Source organism: Branchiostoma belcheri, unplaced genomic scaffold, assembly GCF_001625305.1.
Source record: "Branchiostoma belcheri isolate BF01 breed outbred unplaced genomic scaffold, Haploidv18h27 scaffold64, whole genome shotgun sequence".
NCBI classification, from domain to species: Eukaryota; Metazoa; Chordata; class Leptocardii; order Amphioxiformes; family Branchiostomatidae; genus Branchiostoma; species Branchiostoma belcheri.
The window spans coordinates 1,740,748-1,758,647 of NW_017804287.1; the positions used below are offsets into that span (position 1 = coordinate 1,740,748).

The following is a 17,900-nucleotide window of genomic DNA, read 5'->3' on the forward strand; positions in this document are numbered from 1 at the left end:
GCTTGATTAATATAAAGGTGATATTTTGAGCCCTGTACTAAGAAATTTTACATAACTAAAATAAACTTACGTTTTTTATATCTCTTGGGGCATTTCCCTTTTCCTTCTATGCTCGACAAATGTACCAGGATAAGGATGACTACAATCCAGACGTGCGACCTGAAATAAGGAGAAATTGAAACCGATTGTTAGTGTGAATGATGAATAATATACTTGCTTACTTATACCACATGCCACATAATTTACTCTCGTCTTTCGTATAAGAAATATGTACGCGGATGAGCGAGTGTAAACATTAGAATACAATAAATAGTCGGTTATTAGCAACCTTCTTTCTGTGTGTCATGAGAGAGTGCATCATGTTGATGTTTGTTAGGGTTCCTCTTCGGTAAAATACAAACACCTCACTGACGAAAATTTTATTGCGATACATCCGTTAACTTCATATATATCCGTAACATACACTAAAATTACAACCTAACATAATAAATGACATCTTACCTTACATGTTATACGGAGCACTTTGTTTATTGACAAATCTTTACATAAGTTAGAAAAAAGACTGAAATTAGAAAAAAGTTACACGTTCAAGATACCATTACATAATTATATATATATATGTATAAATCAAACGATACGGTATAAGTGTGACCAAGAGGACAGAGTTCTGAGTTTAATATAAACTCTCTGAGTTGATAGTTTACCACCATGGATCCATATATATGAGGGTTGTTGTCTTTGTGGGTTTTTTTTTAGTTTCCTGTTCCTGAATTTCAGTATACAACTTTTGATCGAAAAATGCTGAGAGCTGCCTGGACATCACTAGTATTTCCTAGTTATCACAATGCCAACAATGGCACCGAAACACTTTGGATTCAAACGGTTGTTAACTTTTATGTTCAAAATGGCGACTGTAGTCAACCTACTGGCGGTAAACATAGTTTCATTTTCGAATCATAATACGCACCAAAACTTAAAACTGGTAATAAAACAGTGCCTTCCTGGTAAAATACTTTAGGATTCTAAACTTTATTTACACAGTCCGGTCACTTGAAATTTAAATCCAATTTTTTACTTACTGTAGCGTGCAAAGAATTCTCACGCTCTTCTTTAACTTTAAACAGTTACCTTGATCATTCAGTTGGTTACGTTCCAACTGCCATCCAGTGATCCACGCTAGTTTGACTTAATTCTTTCTATGTGAAGTTATCTTTAAGGTCCTACCTATAGCTAGTACCTATTTTATGCATATTTGACACTTCTCGATGCAAATTCAACACATTAGCGTTTCTCTTTATGAACAGTTCTGCACTGACTTAATTATTTATGCCTCAGTTGGTTTCGTATTTCCTCCAACCGCTTTTTTCGTTTCATAATTTTTGGAGCATTTCTATACTGCAAAATACATTCTATTGACTTGTTATAGGATATGCGGCGCACTACTAACAGTTACGTACCTCATGCTGGAGCAGGGTAACCAGCGTGGCCGTGCAGGCCGAAGCTCTCTCACGGTACAAGTGTGCTATGCCGCCAGGCCGAGACGATCAAATGTCACCAAGCTTGCAGTACTGATGTCAAGTAATGAATGTTAACTTTGCGAATGTATACTGTACAGGGCACACTGAGGTTTTAAACTTTTGGTGAAGGCATATATATCGTCGAGATCTAAATATAGTATATCTCCATGGTAACTGCGGTGACGTATTTGGTTGCATGGGATGAGCGAAGACAATTGAATGCTTTTTCTGAACGACCTGTAGTAACCTATGTTGGACAGTACCAAAAAACAACCGTACGGTTTTTTAAGAACTCACTGTAACGAGCAAGAATCTTGAATTTGACCTGACTTAAATCTGTTTCTTAGTAATTCAGAGTAAATAAAATATTTATGACCAACGTGTAATTCACGATGTGCCAATTCTTTTATTTTGTTAAGCAAATTCTCTTTGTATGTCCCCCGCTATGGGCAAAACCATTCAAACAACATGTCATCAGACGCTGGCGTCACTATACCATTTTCGGCGCTCAAGGCCCGAAGGTATAACGCCAGACAGGGTGTATATCTTTGTGAATATTAACAACGAATAATTTCGACTGATAGGTCGAAATTACACAGTTCGTTAGACTCATTGAAAAATGAAGTCATACCTAGGGCGAGGAACTTTCCACACCTTTTTTCTAATTACGCTATAGGTTAATATATGCAACGTTTTGCCCGGTTATCATCGGTCAATGGCTGACAAACGTTTAAAAAGTTCCACCAAATAAAATCATCTCTAGGTCTATAAACCGGTAGCCTAGTGACCAGTCTATCGTGTTCGGTGCCGGTCCTCTTCGGGGCTGCAGGAGCTCTTCCCTGCCCGGTTCAGCTAGGTTCCCCGGTAGGTTTTGCACGAGAGGAGTTCAATTCTTAGCGTGCAAAACTCCTACACACGTAAAACACTCCTATGCCGGGCGGTCCGTTGAGCTGGACGAGGAAAAAATATCAGAGCTCCGAAGACAGCCTGCCCCAACCATGCATAGACTAGACACCAGCAGGCTAGCAAAACGGCAGAGGACATGCACTAAGACAAGTCTGCATGCCTGAACGTACTTCCAACAAGAGTGTAAATTGCTGTATTTAAATCTACACATCAAGAGCTACAATGCTATGGTTTCCATATACGTAGTTCTTGATGTCTGATTTATTTCAACACATTTAGTGGGCAAAAAATTGGCTATCATTTGAATGAGTATCTTGAAGTATTTTAAACGCAAACTAGTACATGTATCATCATTCTGTACAACGTCACGTATATCCAATTACACTTCAAGACCGGGCGTGTTTCAATGTGAGTAACGATGGTAAAAATAAGTTCGTCTGACCGGTCAACATTGCACACTTCGTTAAACCAATTGAAAAGAGACGCCATGACGAGGGAAGGGAACTGATGCCCGATATTCAAAGTTTTGCCCGGTTACTGTCGGTCAATAACGTTAACTCACAAGTACTTCAAAAGTTCAACAGTTCAATTCCAGTAAAACCATCTCTAGGTGGAAAATACGGAAAAAGACTAGAAGAAATGCCAGGATGTCAGAACGTACTTTCAAGAAGAATACTTGTAATGCGATCGATATGAATCAAAGACATATTTCCGTTCAACATTACATTTTTATTTTAGTATATAAAAATTAAAGTTGCATGATCACCCAGGTTATTGTTATGATATTATGTGGAAGGAATCATAAGTTAACTTTGTTGTCGTTCCTGTTCTTTCGGCGTCCAGATCAGTGGGCTCTGATCTTAGTACCATAATTTTCCGACTTGTTTCAGCTGAATTTATTGGGATTTCCTTTTTGCACTGGTAACTTAATCGGATATTGGGTCCTGCCAATGATACTGTCTTGCCAATCTGATACTGTCTTGCAGCCACCCAAAGATCTGCTTAGATATCATGACCTTTGCAACTTATGCCCTTTGCAGACGATGAACGCCGAGCTTGTAACGTCTCTCAAGGTCACTCACACGTCGTTTCCTACACGACCACTTTTTCAGTCCCGTAGCGTAAGAATGGACTGATAGTTGATGTAACTTTAAAAGACTGCTTTTAGAAAAGCTATCGACATATGAGTCCAGTTAGTACGAGTTGAATTTAATGGTTCCGACGCCGTCGTCTAATGCTGTATTGTGCAGAGACCTGAAAGGTCAAACTTCTATATTTGGAAATGACAACAATCATGGCGGCTAACACGAAAGGCGCTACAACTGCTGTTAATAAAATGAATCGGCATCGATAACCATTGAAGTTCTGTCAAAATGGCCGTATGATTTGTAAAATTGAATGCAAACATATATTGGCTCTGTCGTTAATCCACATTGTGCAAGTCTCTTCCCAAATTTTAAGATAAGAATAGGATGTAAACAATCATAGGTCAAAGTTCGGACAGGTAAGTACCCAGAATGCAAAGTGCATAAGAAGTTGGACCAGTCTATACACGCATGCATTAAGCGTTGCAAAGAACACTTAATGCATGGCATATTTTATCAGAGGAGGGGCACGGTTTCTTGGAGGGTGGTACTTAAAACTGTCCACTTTTCCTTAAGGGGGACAAAAATGTTTATTTCTAAATCTGTTAAATCCGTTCTTACCATTCTGCGCCTGTAACTGATCTTTAAATCTTATTATATATTTCATCGAATTGATTGGAAAGGTCGCAAATCTATGAGGGCCTCGTCAAAAAGGAGGAATTACCAACTTGTTTTCTGTCCCATTGGCAATTCCAAGATTAAAAGACAACAAAAATCCATGCCTGTCACGTGTGGTTTTCTGGAAAACAATGACTTTGACCTTGTTTCTCGAAATGAAGGACGCGCCAAATGGTGACGCATGCGCACCGATCAAGGTTACTTGCGGTCAAACATCCTTCCAACAGACATAACAACAGCAACAGCAATACCCATGCGACATTCTACAAAGTAAAATGACTAACATTACCATAAAAAGAAATGGTTTCCCAAGAATTATACACACCTAATACATTTGCACTCCTGTCACAGTATCTATTTCAAATTTTGTTTTCCATATTTTCAAGATTAGATGGCGCCACGAACTCTCGTAAGACCAACGCCCTCGAAAAGCCTTTCCATAAATAGAGATGATTTCAAGCATTGGGTTTAAAAATAGCAAAACCGCTTCGATCCGGAAGTTTCCAGAATGCACGATGCTGACGTTAAGCTTTCTACGTATGGACCGGGACCCGCCTTACTAACACTCCCTGCATTTTAATACAAGTGATAAAAGATTGTATCATTTGCGGTGGGGGAGAAACCATTTCGTGTGTTAGTATTAACTATTGCGAGATTTCGTTTTCTTCCGTTATTTGATGTTATTTTCTTTTTAGATTCAAATTATTTTGAGTGAGCTGGTGTAAATTTACGATCGTTTTAAAATTGCTTGTATTCGGGGTCACATGAAACACCCGAATTAATCTTATGCTCAAAATATTTTCTCCGTATCACGTTCTTACACTAGTAGATACGAGGTGTTACTCTTCCACTGGTCGTGACAGAGAAAACAGACATATGTATACGGTCATTACATGTTCATTATTGTACCAGGGAAATTCTACTGGTTCTTTCTGGCAATAGAATTATATTTAAAAGTGTACCGTCCTAAGGACTTAGACCTTTTCTAGTAGCGTGCATATTGTGTTAGGGACAACAGCCGAGATTTGAAATCCCAACTGTTTATAGTCTATGTCAGGGTCACTAACCACTGGACTATGCACGCTACTTAGATTTTTCAGGGCCATAACATTGACAATAGTCATAAATAATTGTCACCGTGATAACTCATTTAGCACAAGGTTAGGCTGTCAACATTACAGCCACGTCAACAGTCTATTAAAGGATTAAGCATTAACATTTAATATTTTTCTTCAAATTCAATCTAATTATTGCCACTAGTTGCTCTACTGGCACGTCCCTTGCATGATGTTCATGCGTGAAGAATCTGTGGTATGAAAATCGCGGTCTGCTCCTGCTCCTTTCCTGGATATGTCCCAATTTCCCCAAATGACGCGCGCCCTAGCCTTCGATAAGTCATCAGTCATATAAGCTGTATTTAACGCTGTGTGGGACGTCAACAGGATGTGGAAATGATATATAAGAGGCCAAGTGCGCACTGTGTTAAGGAGAAGGCAGCGGCTTGGCAACCGAAACTAGCTGCGCTAACACTTGGGGAAAAGAGAAATTTTCTGATAGAAGGTATTGGAGTTTTCAAGCATCGATAAAGGTAAGCAATTAGTATTTCAGTACCTCATCATTTTATTCATTACCGCTTTCTATGCGCTTGCTTATTAAAGTGAAGGGTATTACTTTTAGAAGGTGTTTTGCTTCAACAAAATCGTTCTTCTAGGCCAAAAAAAACGAGTTAACATTGCTTTGCTTTCAGCTCCGATTATTTGTTACTTTAATTAATCTGTCTTGAACAGATTATAATGTGTCGATATTATTCTCAATCAGGATCAAAAACTGCCACCCACCGTGACAGTGAAAATGCTTTCCACGATGGTAAGTCGCCCGTTTTACATGGAGGACCCCCTGCGAAGCTGGGTGGAGGACCGGAACATTTGGCGGGAAGAGTACAGCCACGACTGGCTCGACTCGTTCTTCTCTGGATGGTAAGAAACCATTTGTTTAATTTCGAACTGTCTACAGTGGTGCGATAGTCCTTTCCGGGCCTCATAATTTCGACTTGAAAATGTTCGTGTTTCAAGGCCCATTGTGATCTTTTGTTGCGCACTTAAGAATTGAGACTGACTCACTGACAGAGAGAGAGATTCAGTTGTTTTTCTAATGTACCGTCACCAACTGTTTTTGCATAACAGAACTAGCATATCATAACTGAGTGATTTTCAGAAAAGTAAAACACAATCGTAGCAGATGAATAAAGGAGAAATAAATACAGTAAATCAAGTGCTCTACTACAAGCAGAATGTAGATTTTGTTCAATTTACTTATGCTTGTTTTCATTTCATTTATTTTTACCAAATGCAGGGGTAGGACGTCAAAACTTGGCTCGTCCCCAGCAGGCAGTCCAGGAATCAACGGTTTCCGCTCAGTAGCGCCCCCCACCTGCAGACCCGTGTTCCCTGCATGCAGCACGACTTCGCACGGTCACAACGACGTGGAGGAGACCAACACAAAACGTGAAGACTACACAAAGTCCTGGATACAACACCTGGAAGAAGAAAAATTCCCAAGTCTGACGAACGTGAACTTCAAGAAGGCTACAAAACCGCACACTGCAGACGTCAACAACAATAATAAAAGCCGCCAAAATAACGATAAAGTACGGAACGTGCCTATAGCGATGCAACCCGTAAAAACGGTACAGAACGAAGCCAACTGCAAGAAAACAGAGTCCGGCAACCCTGTGAAAAGAAAGGACGATGCCAAACAGGAGACCTCTGCAGATAAGGCGGTAAAATCAACTGCCAAAGAAAGGTGGACCAGGGTCGGAGAGGGGAAAGAGGGTCTGGCGCCGATTTGGTCCGTGCAGTCACCGACAGTAAAGCTGACTGGAACGGTGGTAGAGAGAAGTGCGAAGAAGGAAGGTTACGCCCATGACTGGGACGACGCCGAAGTGATTGCGACACAGTGCGGGTTATCAGAAGTGAACGAGAAAGCGCGGGAAGAGTTAGACCGGGAATGGAGGCAGGACCTGCTGTACTGCTACCCGTGGGAGACAGAGGGCGCTTTTTATCGTGACGTCATCCACGTAGAGCTGAACCCTAAAACGGACAAGATGGGCAGGCCTGTGTTGCGTCGCAAACACAGTTTCGGTTCTTGAGCTGAGATATATTTGATGAAACGGATGCCCATGAAATAGCTGAAATACTTTTTTCGTTTCAAGTAAAGAAATTTATGCCTATCCCTCTGGCCGACATTATACTTATAGAAATAAGGACAAATGATCAAACGGCACGATTTGTTGTTTGGTGGGAATTCGAATGAGAGTATTTAATGTTGACACTATGATTGACAGTAATTTCAACATAAATATATGCATATTTTTTCGTAACGTTGACCCGATTGTAACGGCAGGATCTAGGAAACGGCAAGATAGGAAAATACTTAAATAAAATACTTAATAAAATTGACAGGTAAGCAAAGTGGTTGCTTGTTTCCTTTATTGTTTGAATGATCAGTTATGCATAATACTGTCGATGCCCGGTAGGCCATATATCATGTAACGGGATAATTCTAAAAGGAAAAGGAGTGGAGGAATAGAAGAGAGATAGACTAGTACAGAATATATTGAAGAATGCAAAAGTAAGGAAGGATAGATGTATGTATGTATGTATGTATGGATGTATGTATGTATGTATGGATGTATGTATGTATGTATGTATGTATGGATGGATGGATGGATGGATGGATGGATGGATGGATGGATGGATGGATGGATGCATGGATGGATGCATGGATGGATGGATGGATGGATGGATGGATGGATGGATGGATGGATGGATGGATGGATGGATGGTTGGCACAGAAAGATTTCTTTATGGGTATTATTCTCCACATGAATAACCTGGCAATTGGGTACAGAAGATGAAGAAGAACAAAGTTATGCAAAGTCATTTTTGTCGTTTTTTTCTCAGCTCAGTCCTCTCTTACAATGCTTATTTTCTTTCTTTTTTTTTTTTTTTTTAAGTGTTCTTATTTTTTTTTTTTTCTAGTAACAAAGAAATAACATAAATTTGGGAACCATCCATCCATACCTAATTGTCATCTCACAAAATATATAGTTTGCATATAAGTAATATATCGTCATCATATAGTATAGTATATATAGTAATATAGTATATAGTAATGCTTATTTTCTGTATAGTAAGTAATACATGTATATGTACATGTATATGCATACCCATACAAGTGCGACACCCTGCGAAAAATATTAAAACTGCACCCAGGTCAACATTCCGTTCAGTCGCACTGCACTATGGGAATATTTCAAGATGGCCGTCGGTGCTGAAAAGTTTGTGGAAAACAACATTTCAAGCGCTGATTCCTCTACAAATTCGCCACTTGAAGTCTTCTTAGCACGTTAGGTAGGTGGATGGATGGTGTATGATTACTCTGATACTGTTTATACCGGTATGGACTAAATAGTTACTGCACGTTCAGCTATGTTTAGGTGACAGCTTTGACAAGCCAAGCCAAGTACTAGTCAGCTCAGTCAGAGTCATACATATAATTTTTGTGACAAAAACTAAAGTAGTACACTGGGAAGAGAGAATGCATACGAGGTAGTAGTAGATAAGCACATGTGACTAACATCCGATAAATGAGAGCAGAATAAATATAGAGGCAACAACATTTTAGCTATACAGTACATTGGGCCGTCCCAAAAAATATGAGGGGGTGATGACACCCCAACCTAGATACCACCTCAGTCCCAACGCTTCAACCCCTCCCCCCCCCAAACTCCAGCAGTCCAAAGAATTTCACCCCCTCAGATGCAGGTACCCCCACCCAGCACCCCCACCTAGCATGCCTAGTCTCTAAGTCCTGTGCAATCAACCCCCTAGGCCTATATTTTTTGGAAGGGCCCAATCAATTATCATATGCGATTTTTCAGGCTAAAAGTAAACACAAAAGTATAAAATGGTTCTGCATATTTCCCACAGAACTGTACAGTGAGTGTACACCGGTTATTCCGTGTTTCTGATGACCTCTCACCTGCACCATGGCGTCCCTACTGCGACCGCGGTTTGAGAGCGAGCAGTCCTTCAGCAGTGTCGACCTCAACGACAGCGGAGTCTCCAACGAAACCGACGCGGCCGACGAGTACATATTCAAAGAAGCCAACCACCCCATCCAGATCCTACAAGGTCTGAACGCTCTACGCCAAACGGGGTCCTTCTGCGACGTCAGCTTGTGCGTTGACGGCGTGGAGTTTCCCTGCCACCGCGCGGTCCTCGCATCGTTTAGCCCGTACTTTAAAGCCATGTTTTCCAACGAGCTTGCAGAAAGCCACCAAGAAAAGGTCACGATCAACGGCGTGGAGGCTCCCATGATCGAACTACTGCTAGGTTACGCGTACACGTCAGAAATCGTGATAACGAAGATGAACGTACAGTCGCTCTTGGCTGCAGCGAATCTACTAGAAGTACTACCAGTTAGGGATGCTTGCTGCGCCTTCATGGAGAAACATATGGACGAGAGTAACTGTCTCGGGATCCACTGCTTCGCGGAGGCGCACGCCTGCTCGGACCTTCAGGAGAAGGCGAAGAGTTATGTCCTGACGGCCTTCCCGGAGGTGTGTCAGCAGGAGGAGTTTCTCGCACTCTCCCAGGGGAAGGTCGTGGAGTTCATCTCGGACGACAAGTTGAATGTGGAGAAGGAGGAGGACGTGTTTGACGCGGTGGTTCGCTGGTTGAACGCAGACACTGGGTCCAGGAGACACGACTTTCACAAGGTTTGTATACAGTTGTGAGCTGCTTCATGGTTTGAAATGCACATGCTACATTGTGGGTAATATATCAAAGTTAGAGGCCCCTGATACTCAAAGATAACATCTGTCACATCTCTGGAAATGGTATCAAGAATGATAGATGCAAATGATGATATGAAATATCAGAGTTTGAAATCCAGCTAGAAATGCATTGTGCATTTGTTAGACTGTTATAGATAGTTAGAAAATTGATTTTTGGCTACATCTCATATCAACATCATTGAATATGTTGTAACTCCCTCCAGGTGCTGTAATTGTAATGTGTTGTTAAAATTGTAGCTTTGTTGTTAATTCCTGCAGGTGCTGGAGCAGGTGCGACTGCCCTTGTTAAGCCCGTACCACCTGTTAGACTGTGTGGACAGCCACAGTGTGATCCAGCAGTCCCCACCCTGCAGACGCCTGCTGGAGGAGGCTAAGAACTACCAGCTACTGGAGGACCGTCGGGGGGAGATGTTCAGTCCACGCACACGGCCCAGGAGATCTACAGGTACGGCCACTGAACAAAGAGTTTAAGGATAGAATGAAGGATGCTTTTTTCATATACATTTCTATAATTTCCTTTGTTTTTACTTTGTACTGATGCAATGTCCATTGTTTAGCATTGTTTTCAATAAAACAATAGCATAAATGACATGTTGTCACAATTGTTATGTTTACGTATGTTACAAGATAAAACAGTGAATCCCAATACAGACTTGCAGAGAAGGTACACTAAAATTCCACTTTGTTAATGATGGTTTTGAAAATACAGTAAAAAGGAAAGATTTACTGATGATACAATGAAGATAGTACGTATATACTAGTAGGTAGCAAAATCAGGAAACATTTTAAAAGAGGTAGCAAGTTAGTACTAGTAATAGCCTAAGGTAATTTGGCTCAAGATTTCATAACGGGTTATGTTCAGGGAAAAATATAGGTGGTTTCAACTTTCATTTGAACCATAAAAAGAGTAACATTGTATTCCCACAGGCACAGTTGAAGTCATCATCGCGGTGGGAGGGGAGGATGATAAAGTAGTCCTGCGGAGTGTGGAGAGTTATGACCCCACCATGGGACAGTGGCGTACCCTGGCATGTCTACCGTTCGCAGTCAGCAAGCACGGACTGGTCGTTTCAGGTGGGGATTATCAGCTTTTTTAATATTGCTGAATTCATTTATTCTGGTCAATTGAAAGCAGAACTTTGTTTTGTTACTACATCACATTTTATACTTCTATTAGAATTAAGACCATGTTTTCTCTGAGACTCTCTATATGCACATGTACTATTCTACTAGTATTATCATTGTACTGGAATATTAGTAAAGATGGTACTTTGCATTGTTTTTCTTGAATGGTGTTACTGTTATATAGTATATACATGTATACAAGTAACTTCTGACCTACATCCAACTGTTTTTTATAGAAATTTTTTGTGTTGCTTTTCACAAATTGACAAATCTGTGCTGTTACCTAACCATGATTTTCTTAATGGATTTTTAAAAAAAGATGGCTAAAAGATATCTGTAGACTCTGTACAAATGATATGTGCATTTATGTCCTACCTGGGCCGCGATTACGTTCGATACGGGTGTTCCGGCCCATGTGATAACTAGCGGTACGGCCCGGGGGCTCTTAACGCGTACGGCCCGGGCCTTCCAAATGTTCCATTGAACGATTCGAACGCGTTTCGCCCTAACCGCGTGCAACGCTTTCGAAAATTCGAATACAAAATTCGCACGTTGGAATTGATGTTGTTGCATTTGTTGGGTTTAGAGACACCAAATTTTCGCTCATTTCGCATTGAAAGGCGTGTTTTCTTGGGTTGGTATGACATAAATAAAATACAACACGGTGTATTCCGCATCACCCTCGGTCCCAGCCCTCCCGCGGATCGGATCTCCCTCCGGCCTTCGGCCGTCGGGCGATCCGACGCGCGGTCGGGCTGGTACCTCGGGTGATACGGAATACCCCGTGTTGTATTCTATATGTATATAGAGAATCCTGTTGTTTTAAAGGTAACAACACCCTGTACATGGCTGGAGGTGAGTTCCCTGATGGATCGGCCAGTAAAGACATGTGGAAGTACGACCCCATATTTGATGTTTGGACAGAGATGGCACCGATGAATGTACCCAGGTCAGAGCTAGGTGAGTTGACTGTTACATTAGTTCTTACACATATCTGCTTTGTGGTGTATGGGTTTGATAAGGTTGTACTTAGTATATGTATTCTAAAGAATCCACTTTTAACAGTAGTCCCAAAGTCCCAAACCCAACTGTATTAGGCTGTAGTTCACAACATTTAAAAGGCTGTCACTCATGTTAATTAAAGTGTACTCACAATGCGAATATAGTATGCATTATAACTTTAGTTATAAGGAATTACAGGATTTTTTTTTACCTGCAGTAAAAGTTTGTAACATAAATTTTGAGAAAAGTCAAATATCAAAGTGCAACTACTAGTATGAGGAGGAATTCAGAAACTGGTGTAATTCACAATTAAATTACATCACACAATCCCCTGTACAGTTCAAATACATTCGCAGAAACCCAACACAGTTCCGAGAAGTCTTAAATCTTCAATTTATTGTCTGTTATTTGCAGGACTTGCGATGCTGGATGGGTATGTGTACGCTGTTGGTGGTTGGGAGGGCTCGTCACGGTTAGACTCTGTAGAACGATACAGCCCGGCGACAAACTCGTGGGCCTTCGTCGCGCCTATGAAGATGGCAGTCACCAGTCCCGCCATGGTGGCGTACAATGGGAAACTCTACGTCACTGGTAAGGTTCTGACTACTATAAGAGTCCCTAACTATAAGAGTCCCTCAAGGCTACTTGTAAATACATTTATAAATGCAAACATTATGATTCATTGCATTACAATTAATAGAAATAAAATGCACCAGCCCTTAACATATTGGACATGAAACATTTTTTCTAAAGGCACATGTACGTGTTGCTGTTAATCTTGAATTTTTTCCAATGGTTTTATTTTTACAATTTTCACTGTGTTCTCTTCATTGAATTCCTAATAAGTATACTATTAATAGAGAATTGTTTCAAATGCAACCTTAAAAAATTGCCACATAAACTACTGCAAAGTTCAGTCCCTGCAAAAATAAATGAACTTACAGTAACCTTTTACAACTGTCATGTTTTAAAATCTTGTACACTACAGGAGGAGCTGTACTTGAAGACGGAGATGGCATTGACCTTGTGCAGTGTTACGACCCTAAGACCAAGGCCTGGCTGGAGCTGCAGCCCATGCTGATCGCACGGTCGGGGTCAGCAGCATGTGTCCTGAAGGGGTTCATATATGTTATTGGTAGGGTCTGATTCAGTTATAGCTTACAAAAATGTGGAAAACAGGCAAAGCATACATGTATGTAAAATGATATACAGGTATTTCAAAAGTCATTCCAACACCATGTACATAAGGGTATACATATATTGGCACTCTTGGACCACATAGCTGTACAAGCACTAGTCTGCGTATCGCAAACTCTGCCATCCACGGCTTTAGTGGCCCCTTCCCACAGCTGGATGTTGGGCAGCCGGTAACCGTAAAGCAATTTAATCAGGCTATACAAGCACAGACAATAGTCTAGGAAATGAGGCTTACATGTATATCCACTAATATAGTAGCGTGTATATGTGCAACTAGCATCATGATGCTACTTTCCATATGTGCCAAGTGCTATATAAGCAGATAAGCAGTATGCACATTGTACCATTCTTAAAGTCTAAGGTAGGACTTGGTCAAAGAAATTCACCAACTCACTGCATGAAAAACTAGAGTTCCACGATCTCATACCTTCGCCAAATGATGTTAGCCCTTATGACTAAGAAATTATAGATTAATCCCCCTGATTGTGCAAATAGGATCCTACATTGCATCAATTATATCTGTTGATCATATTCTACACCAGAAGACAGTCTTATCTTATCAAAGAATGCCATTATAGCATTTCCTCATAAATTATGCAAATGAGGTCCTTATTTGAATAAGTTATGTTTAACTATGTTCACCTTCACATAGCTTTCAAATATCCCAAGTATGAAATTCCAGGCAGTTACCACTATGTAATTATAACATTTTCTCATTAATTATGCAAATTAAGTCCTCATTTGCATAATTGATATCTGCCTGTATTTCTGCCGTTCTTAATTACATATGACACAAGCTTGAATAGTCCTTTCATGGAATGCAGCTGATTTATAGATTTTCCTCATTAATTATATATATTCAAATTACATTAATATTTGCATAATTGTAATATTATCATGTCAAGCATCACTTCAGCTACCTACATGCAAAAAATCACGACGATCCATCAATCGGTTCTTGAGTTATCCGCCTTTAAATATTTTTCAACTAACGCCCCTGCAGTTCCAGAGCAAGCAGCTAGGGGGTCTAAACTCACGTCACTTCTTCCCTAGCACAAGAGCTACCTACCATCTAAATTTCGTCACCCTAGCATGTCTAGATCACGAGATATCAAAACCGGAAGTTCAGCTGCAGTACCATAACAAGCCGCTAGGAGCCCCAAAATCTAATCAGTTCCACATCTCATGAAGACCTATCCACCTACCAAATATCAAGACAATCCATCTTAGCCTTCTTGAGTTATCGTGCTGACACACACACACACACAGACACACGAACGCCCCTGAAAACATAACCTTCTTGGCGAAGGTAATGATAGTGACTCTGCCTGCATGTATAATTTAAATTTTACATTATCAACAGGGCTATTAAACAAACCATGAACCTTCCCTTACACCTTCTTTTAGAGCTTGTGCATTTATAAGATTTGTACAATGAACAACTTATGATGGTTTTATTGATGTTCTATTCTTGCCCCCCTCATGCAGGAGGTTGGCATGCCTCCACAGAGAACACTAACAAAGTGGAGCGTTATGACGTGGAGAGGAACGTCTGGGAGAGCAGAGCGCCGATGAACGAGCGCCGCTACAGGCCGGGTGTGGCCATCGTGGACGGGAAGATATACGTGTGCGGAGGGGAGGAAGGCTGGGACAGGTCAGATATTTGTTTTCTATATCTACACCAGGTCCTACATGTTTCCTTCAGGAATGGAAGTATTGTTTTGAGTGGCTGCCGTGTGAGTTTGTGTGTTTCGGATCTGACCAAGTAGGTTTACAGCATTCAAGGGGAAGATTGACATCACATGAGGTAAAAGAGACTGGCAAGTATCCCGGTTGGCATGAGGGAATTCAGGAAGCCAATAAACAATCCACGTACACTAACATATACATATAAACTCAGTACATGGACCAGTGCAGATTTGTTGCAGGTACATTTTAGAAATACATGTACCCGCACAACCCCAATTTTACCTGCACCAAGGTACATACGCATTTTGACCCCTGTAGTGTGTAACAATGAGACTTGAAGAAAAATGTAAATGTTTCTTCTTCTTTCAACAGATACCATGACACAATAGAGCGTTACGACGCTGAGACAGACAGCTGGGAGATTGTTGGTGAGATGCCCACCAGTCGCAGCTGGCTCAGCTGTGTGGCCATGCAGATGAGAATCAGCAAGCCTGCAGCGCCCCCTGACAGCGAGGCTGGCGCTGCAGCTGCTCGACCCTTGTAGGTCATGTACAGAAAGAAAAACATTAGGAGTTAAAAATTAACTCTACAACATAATGATAGTAAAACTGACATTAAAAAGGAAATAGTGACTTGATGTCTAGCCCACATTTCTGTTAATTCTGTCCTTTTTTAATTAAAAAAATGCTTCCTCTGTAGTCTTGTTTTTGATAAACAACAATACAGTATTGTTTTTCAATGAGCAAGAAATTTATTGTTAAGTCCTGATATGCCAAACCCATACCTATAATTTTTGGTTATGAGTTTATTATATTTTTGTATAGTAGCATGACTATACCACTATGTTTGTGATGTATCCATGATGCAGTATTTGCATGCAGAGGTAAAGCATGAGTTTCTTAGGCTCATATATGTATTCATGTTTACTAGTTTATACATATAAGGAATATACCTTGACAATCAATGGACAGTAGTGTGCCTTTTGACAAGGATTTGGGGTAGATGGTAGCTTACAATATTATTTCAGTTAAATTTAGACTCATGTAGATTTATATAATAATCCATCATATTTTGGAGGGAGTACTTTATTGTAAGTTTATGGTTATACCTAAGTAGACAAATGTTGAAGATGACCTTGTATACCTTCTTTCCATACATAGCTCTTCAAGTTTGTTGTAAGCTATCAAAAAGGACATACCTAGTAAAGTTGCATACAAAGTGTAGTTTCAACTAAAGAAATAACTGGAGCCACTTGTTATATAAGTGTCTGACTTTGTATCTTGCAGTAAGCAATTGAGATTTATGGTTGAAAAGTTTTCAGATCACCAAAAGATGGCCAAATTAGGTTGAGTAAGAAGCAGGACATACTAGTAATGTGTATTTGGACAAGGAGCAATTTTGTGTACAGGAATGTATTGGTGAAGCAATACTGATGGTAGGTTTGAGGAGGTTTTTTTGCTGCTAAGTAATGATTGCAAAACAAGTAGGCAGTACATGACAGCATTAAAACCTACATCAACTATGTAGTTGTTGAAAAAGAAGAATTTGATTGTAGGATCATGATCGAGTGATGTATTTGAAAAAGCTACCTGCAGATGAGTCAAATTTGAATGAAGCAGACTACTTCTTTGTATTCAATTACATTATTGTAAAGCACAATATGTAGATTAATATGTAGATTGTTGCAATATAGAAAGCAGTGCCTGAACATTATTTTCTTTCAAGTGAGACCTACTTGAAAATTGAAGGTAATTTAAGAAGTGATGTATTTTTGTTGTTGCTGTTCATGATACCATGTATTGTGTAAACCTTATATGGCAATACTATATAACAATGAGTCAGAGTTAGACATAATCATTGTTACTCAAGTTTCAAGGATAATTGCTTTGCTACTTGTAAATATGTTTAACTTGTGGAAAGAATATTACTTGTAATGTATTAACATATTCGACCTTGTGAGTTATAATGGTAGCTGTCAGCTAAGCATTCTAACATTCCTATTACTAGTAGACCTAACTGCTTTGCGATTTCTAAGATATTTTTGTTCCCTCAGGATTGAAAGTGTGTGAGCTTCATTAACTATTCATTTTGTACTACTATGTATAATTTAGTATGTGTTAAATTATGTCTTCATTCCAAAAGATTTTCATTAAATAGCATTATGTGACTTTGGATTAATTATGTTCAGCATGTATTATTTCCTCAATTAGGGATAAATTTAAGTAGTAGGTTAGAAGAAGTGGAATCTCCACAAAATACCATTTGGTTTTTGAATATACACTTTAGAATATGAGCTTTTCGTACAGTGTGATATAGCAGTAGCATATTAGGTGTTTGAACAATATGTACATTTATCATAAGCCTTGCATTACAGTACAACATACATGTAGTGTACATTGTATATGTAGTATCCAAGCAGTTATGAAAAGGAACAAATCTGATATTAAGTGCCTGCAAGAGAATAAAGTCATTGTTTATTTACTCGCATTTTTTAAGTTCAATCATTTTAAGATAGTTTCAAAGCAGTTTCAAAACTTGTTTTGAAACTGACCGGTTCGAATACAAATGCCCCCCCCTCCCCATACAGTAAAGAAGCTTTAAGGGGGCAACAAGAAAAGTACTTTGAAAAGCATCGCGCACCTCTCGTACATATTGATAATACAATTAATTAAAAATCCCTTTAGAGATGCCATATGTGCGATACATTTGTTCTAAGTTACGTAAATAAAACATTTACATTGTATTTACTGATAACGTCGTGCCATAACAACCTTGCATACAAATTCTATCTATCGTCGACTAACGTTACAAACATTACATTTTATTGGTAACGGAAATTGT

General features: G+C 39.8%; 3 protein-coding genes across 3 annotated transcripts in view; 2 read left to right on the forward strand and 1 right to left on the reverse strand.

The window, feature by feature from the left end:
• Positions 1-1,628, reverse strand: part of LOC109483322 (sushi, von Willebrand factor type A, EGF and pentraxin domain-containing protein 1-like) — a 27,009-nt gene extending 25,381 nt beyond the window's left edge. Inside the window, exons 1-2 of the mRNA XM_019786311.1 lie at positions 1,458-1,628; positions 71-159 (exon numbers count right to left, since the gene is read on the reverse strand). Coding sequence (XP_019641870.1) covers positions 71-159; positions 1,458-1,462 — 94 coding nt within the window. The 5' untranslated portion in view covers positions 1,463-1,628. The remainder of the gene's footprint in view (positions 1-70; positions 160-1,457) is intronic.
• A 4,040-nt stretch (positions 1,629-5,668) lies between these two features.
• On the forward strand, positions 5,669-7,656 carry LOC109483456. Its single transcript, XM_019786499.1, has 3 exons — positions 5,669-5,774; positions 6,005-6,162; positions 6,539-7,656. Exons 2-3 carry the CDS (start codon positions 6,038-6,040, stop codon positions 7,332-7,334), a joined length of 921 nt encoding a protein of 306 aa, XP_019642058.1. The 5' UTR covers positions 5,669-5,774; positions 6,005-6,037; the 3' UTR covers positions 7,335-7,656.
• Positions 7,657-8,476: 820 nt separating this feature from the next.
• Positions 8,477-15,720, forward strand: LOC109483442 (kelch-like protein diablo). Its single transcript, XM_019786473.1, has 9 exons — positions 8,477-8,598; positions 9,178-9,968; positions 10,305-10,491; positions 10,974-11,120; positions 12,000-12,131; positions 12,588-12,764; positions 13,162-13,308; positions 14,859-15,024; positions 15,432-15,720. The coding sequence occupies exons 2-9, from the start codon at positions 9,237-9,239 to the stop codon at positions 15,601-15,603; spliced, it is 1,860 nt and encodes a 619-aa protein (XP_019642032.1). The 5' UTR covers positions 8,477-8,598; positions 9,178-9,236; the 3' UTR covers positions 15,604-15,720.
• Positions 15,721-17,900: the final 2,180 nt, after the last annotated feature.

Excerpts from the sequence above, each read along its gene's own strand:
- LOC109483442 (XM_019786473.1), top strand. The coding sequence starts at position 9,237 with ATGGCGTCCCTACTGCGACCGCGGTTTGAGAGCGAGCAGTCCTTCAGC. Across the intron at positions 9,969-10,304 it reads GGAGACACGACTTTCACAAG|GTGCTGGAGCAGGTGCGACT; the intron begins GTTTGTATACAG and ends TAATTCCTGCAG. Across the intron at positions 12,132-12,587 it reads TGTACCCAGGTCAGAGCTAG|GACTTGCGATGCTGGATGGG; the intron begins GTGAGTTGACTG and ends TGTTATTTGCAG.
- LOC109483456 (XM_019786499.1), top strand. The coding sequence starts at position 6,038 with ATGCTTTCCACGATGGTAAGTCGCCCGTTTTACATGGAGGACCCCCTG. Across the intron at positions 6,163-6,538 it reads GACTCGTTCTTCTCTGGATG|GGGTAGGACGTCAAAACTTG; the intron begins GTAAGAAACCAT and ends TACCAAATGCAG.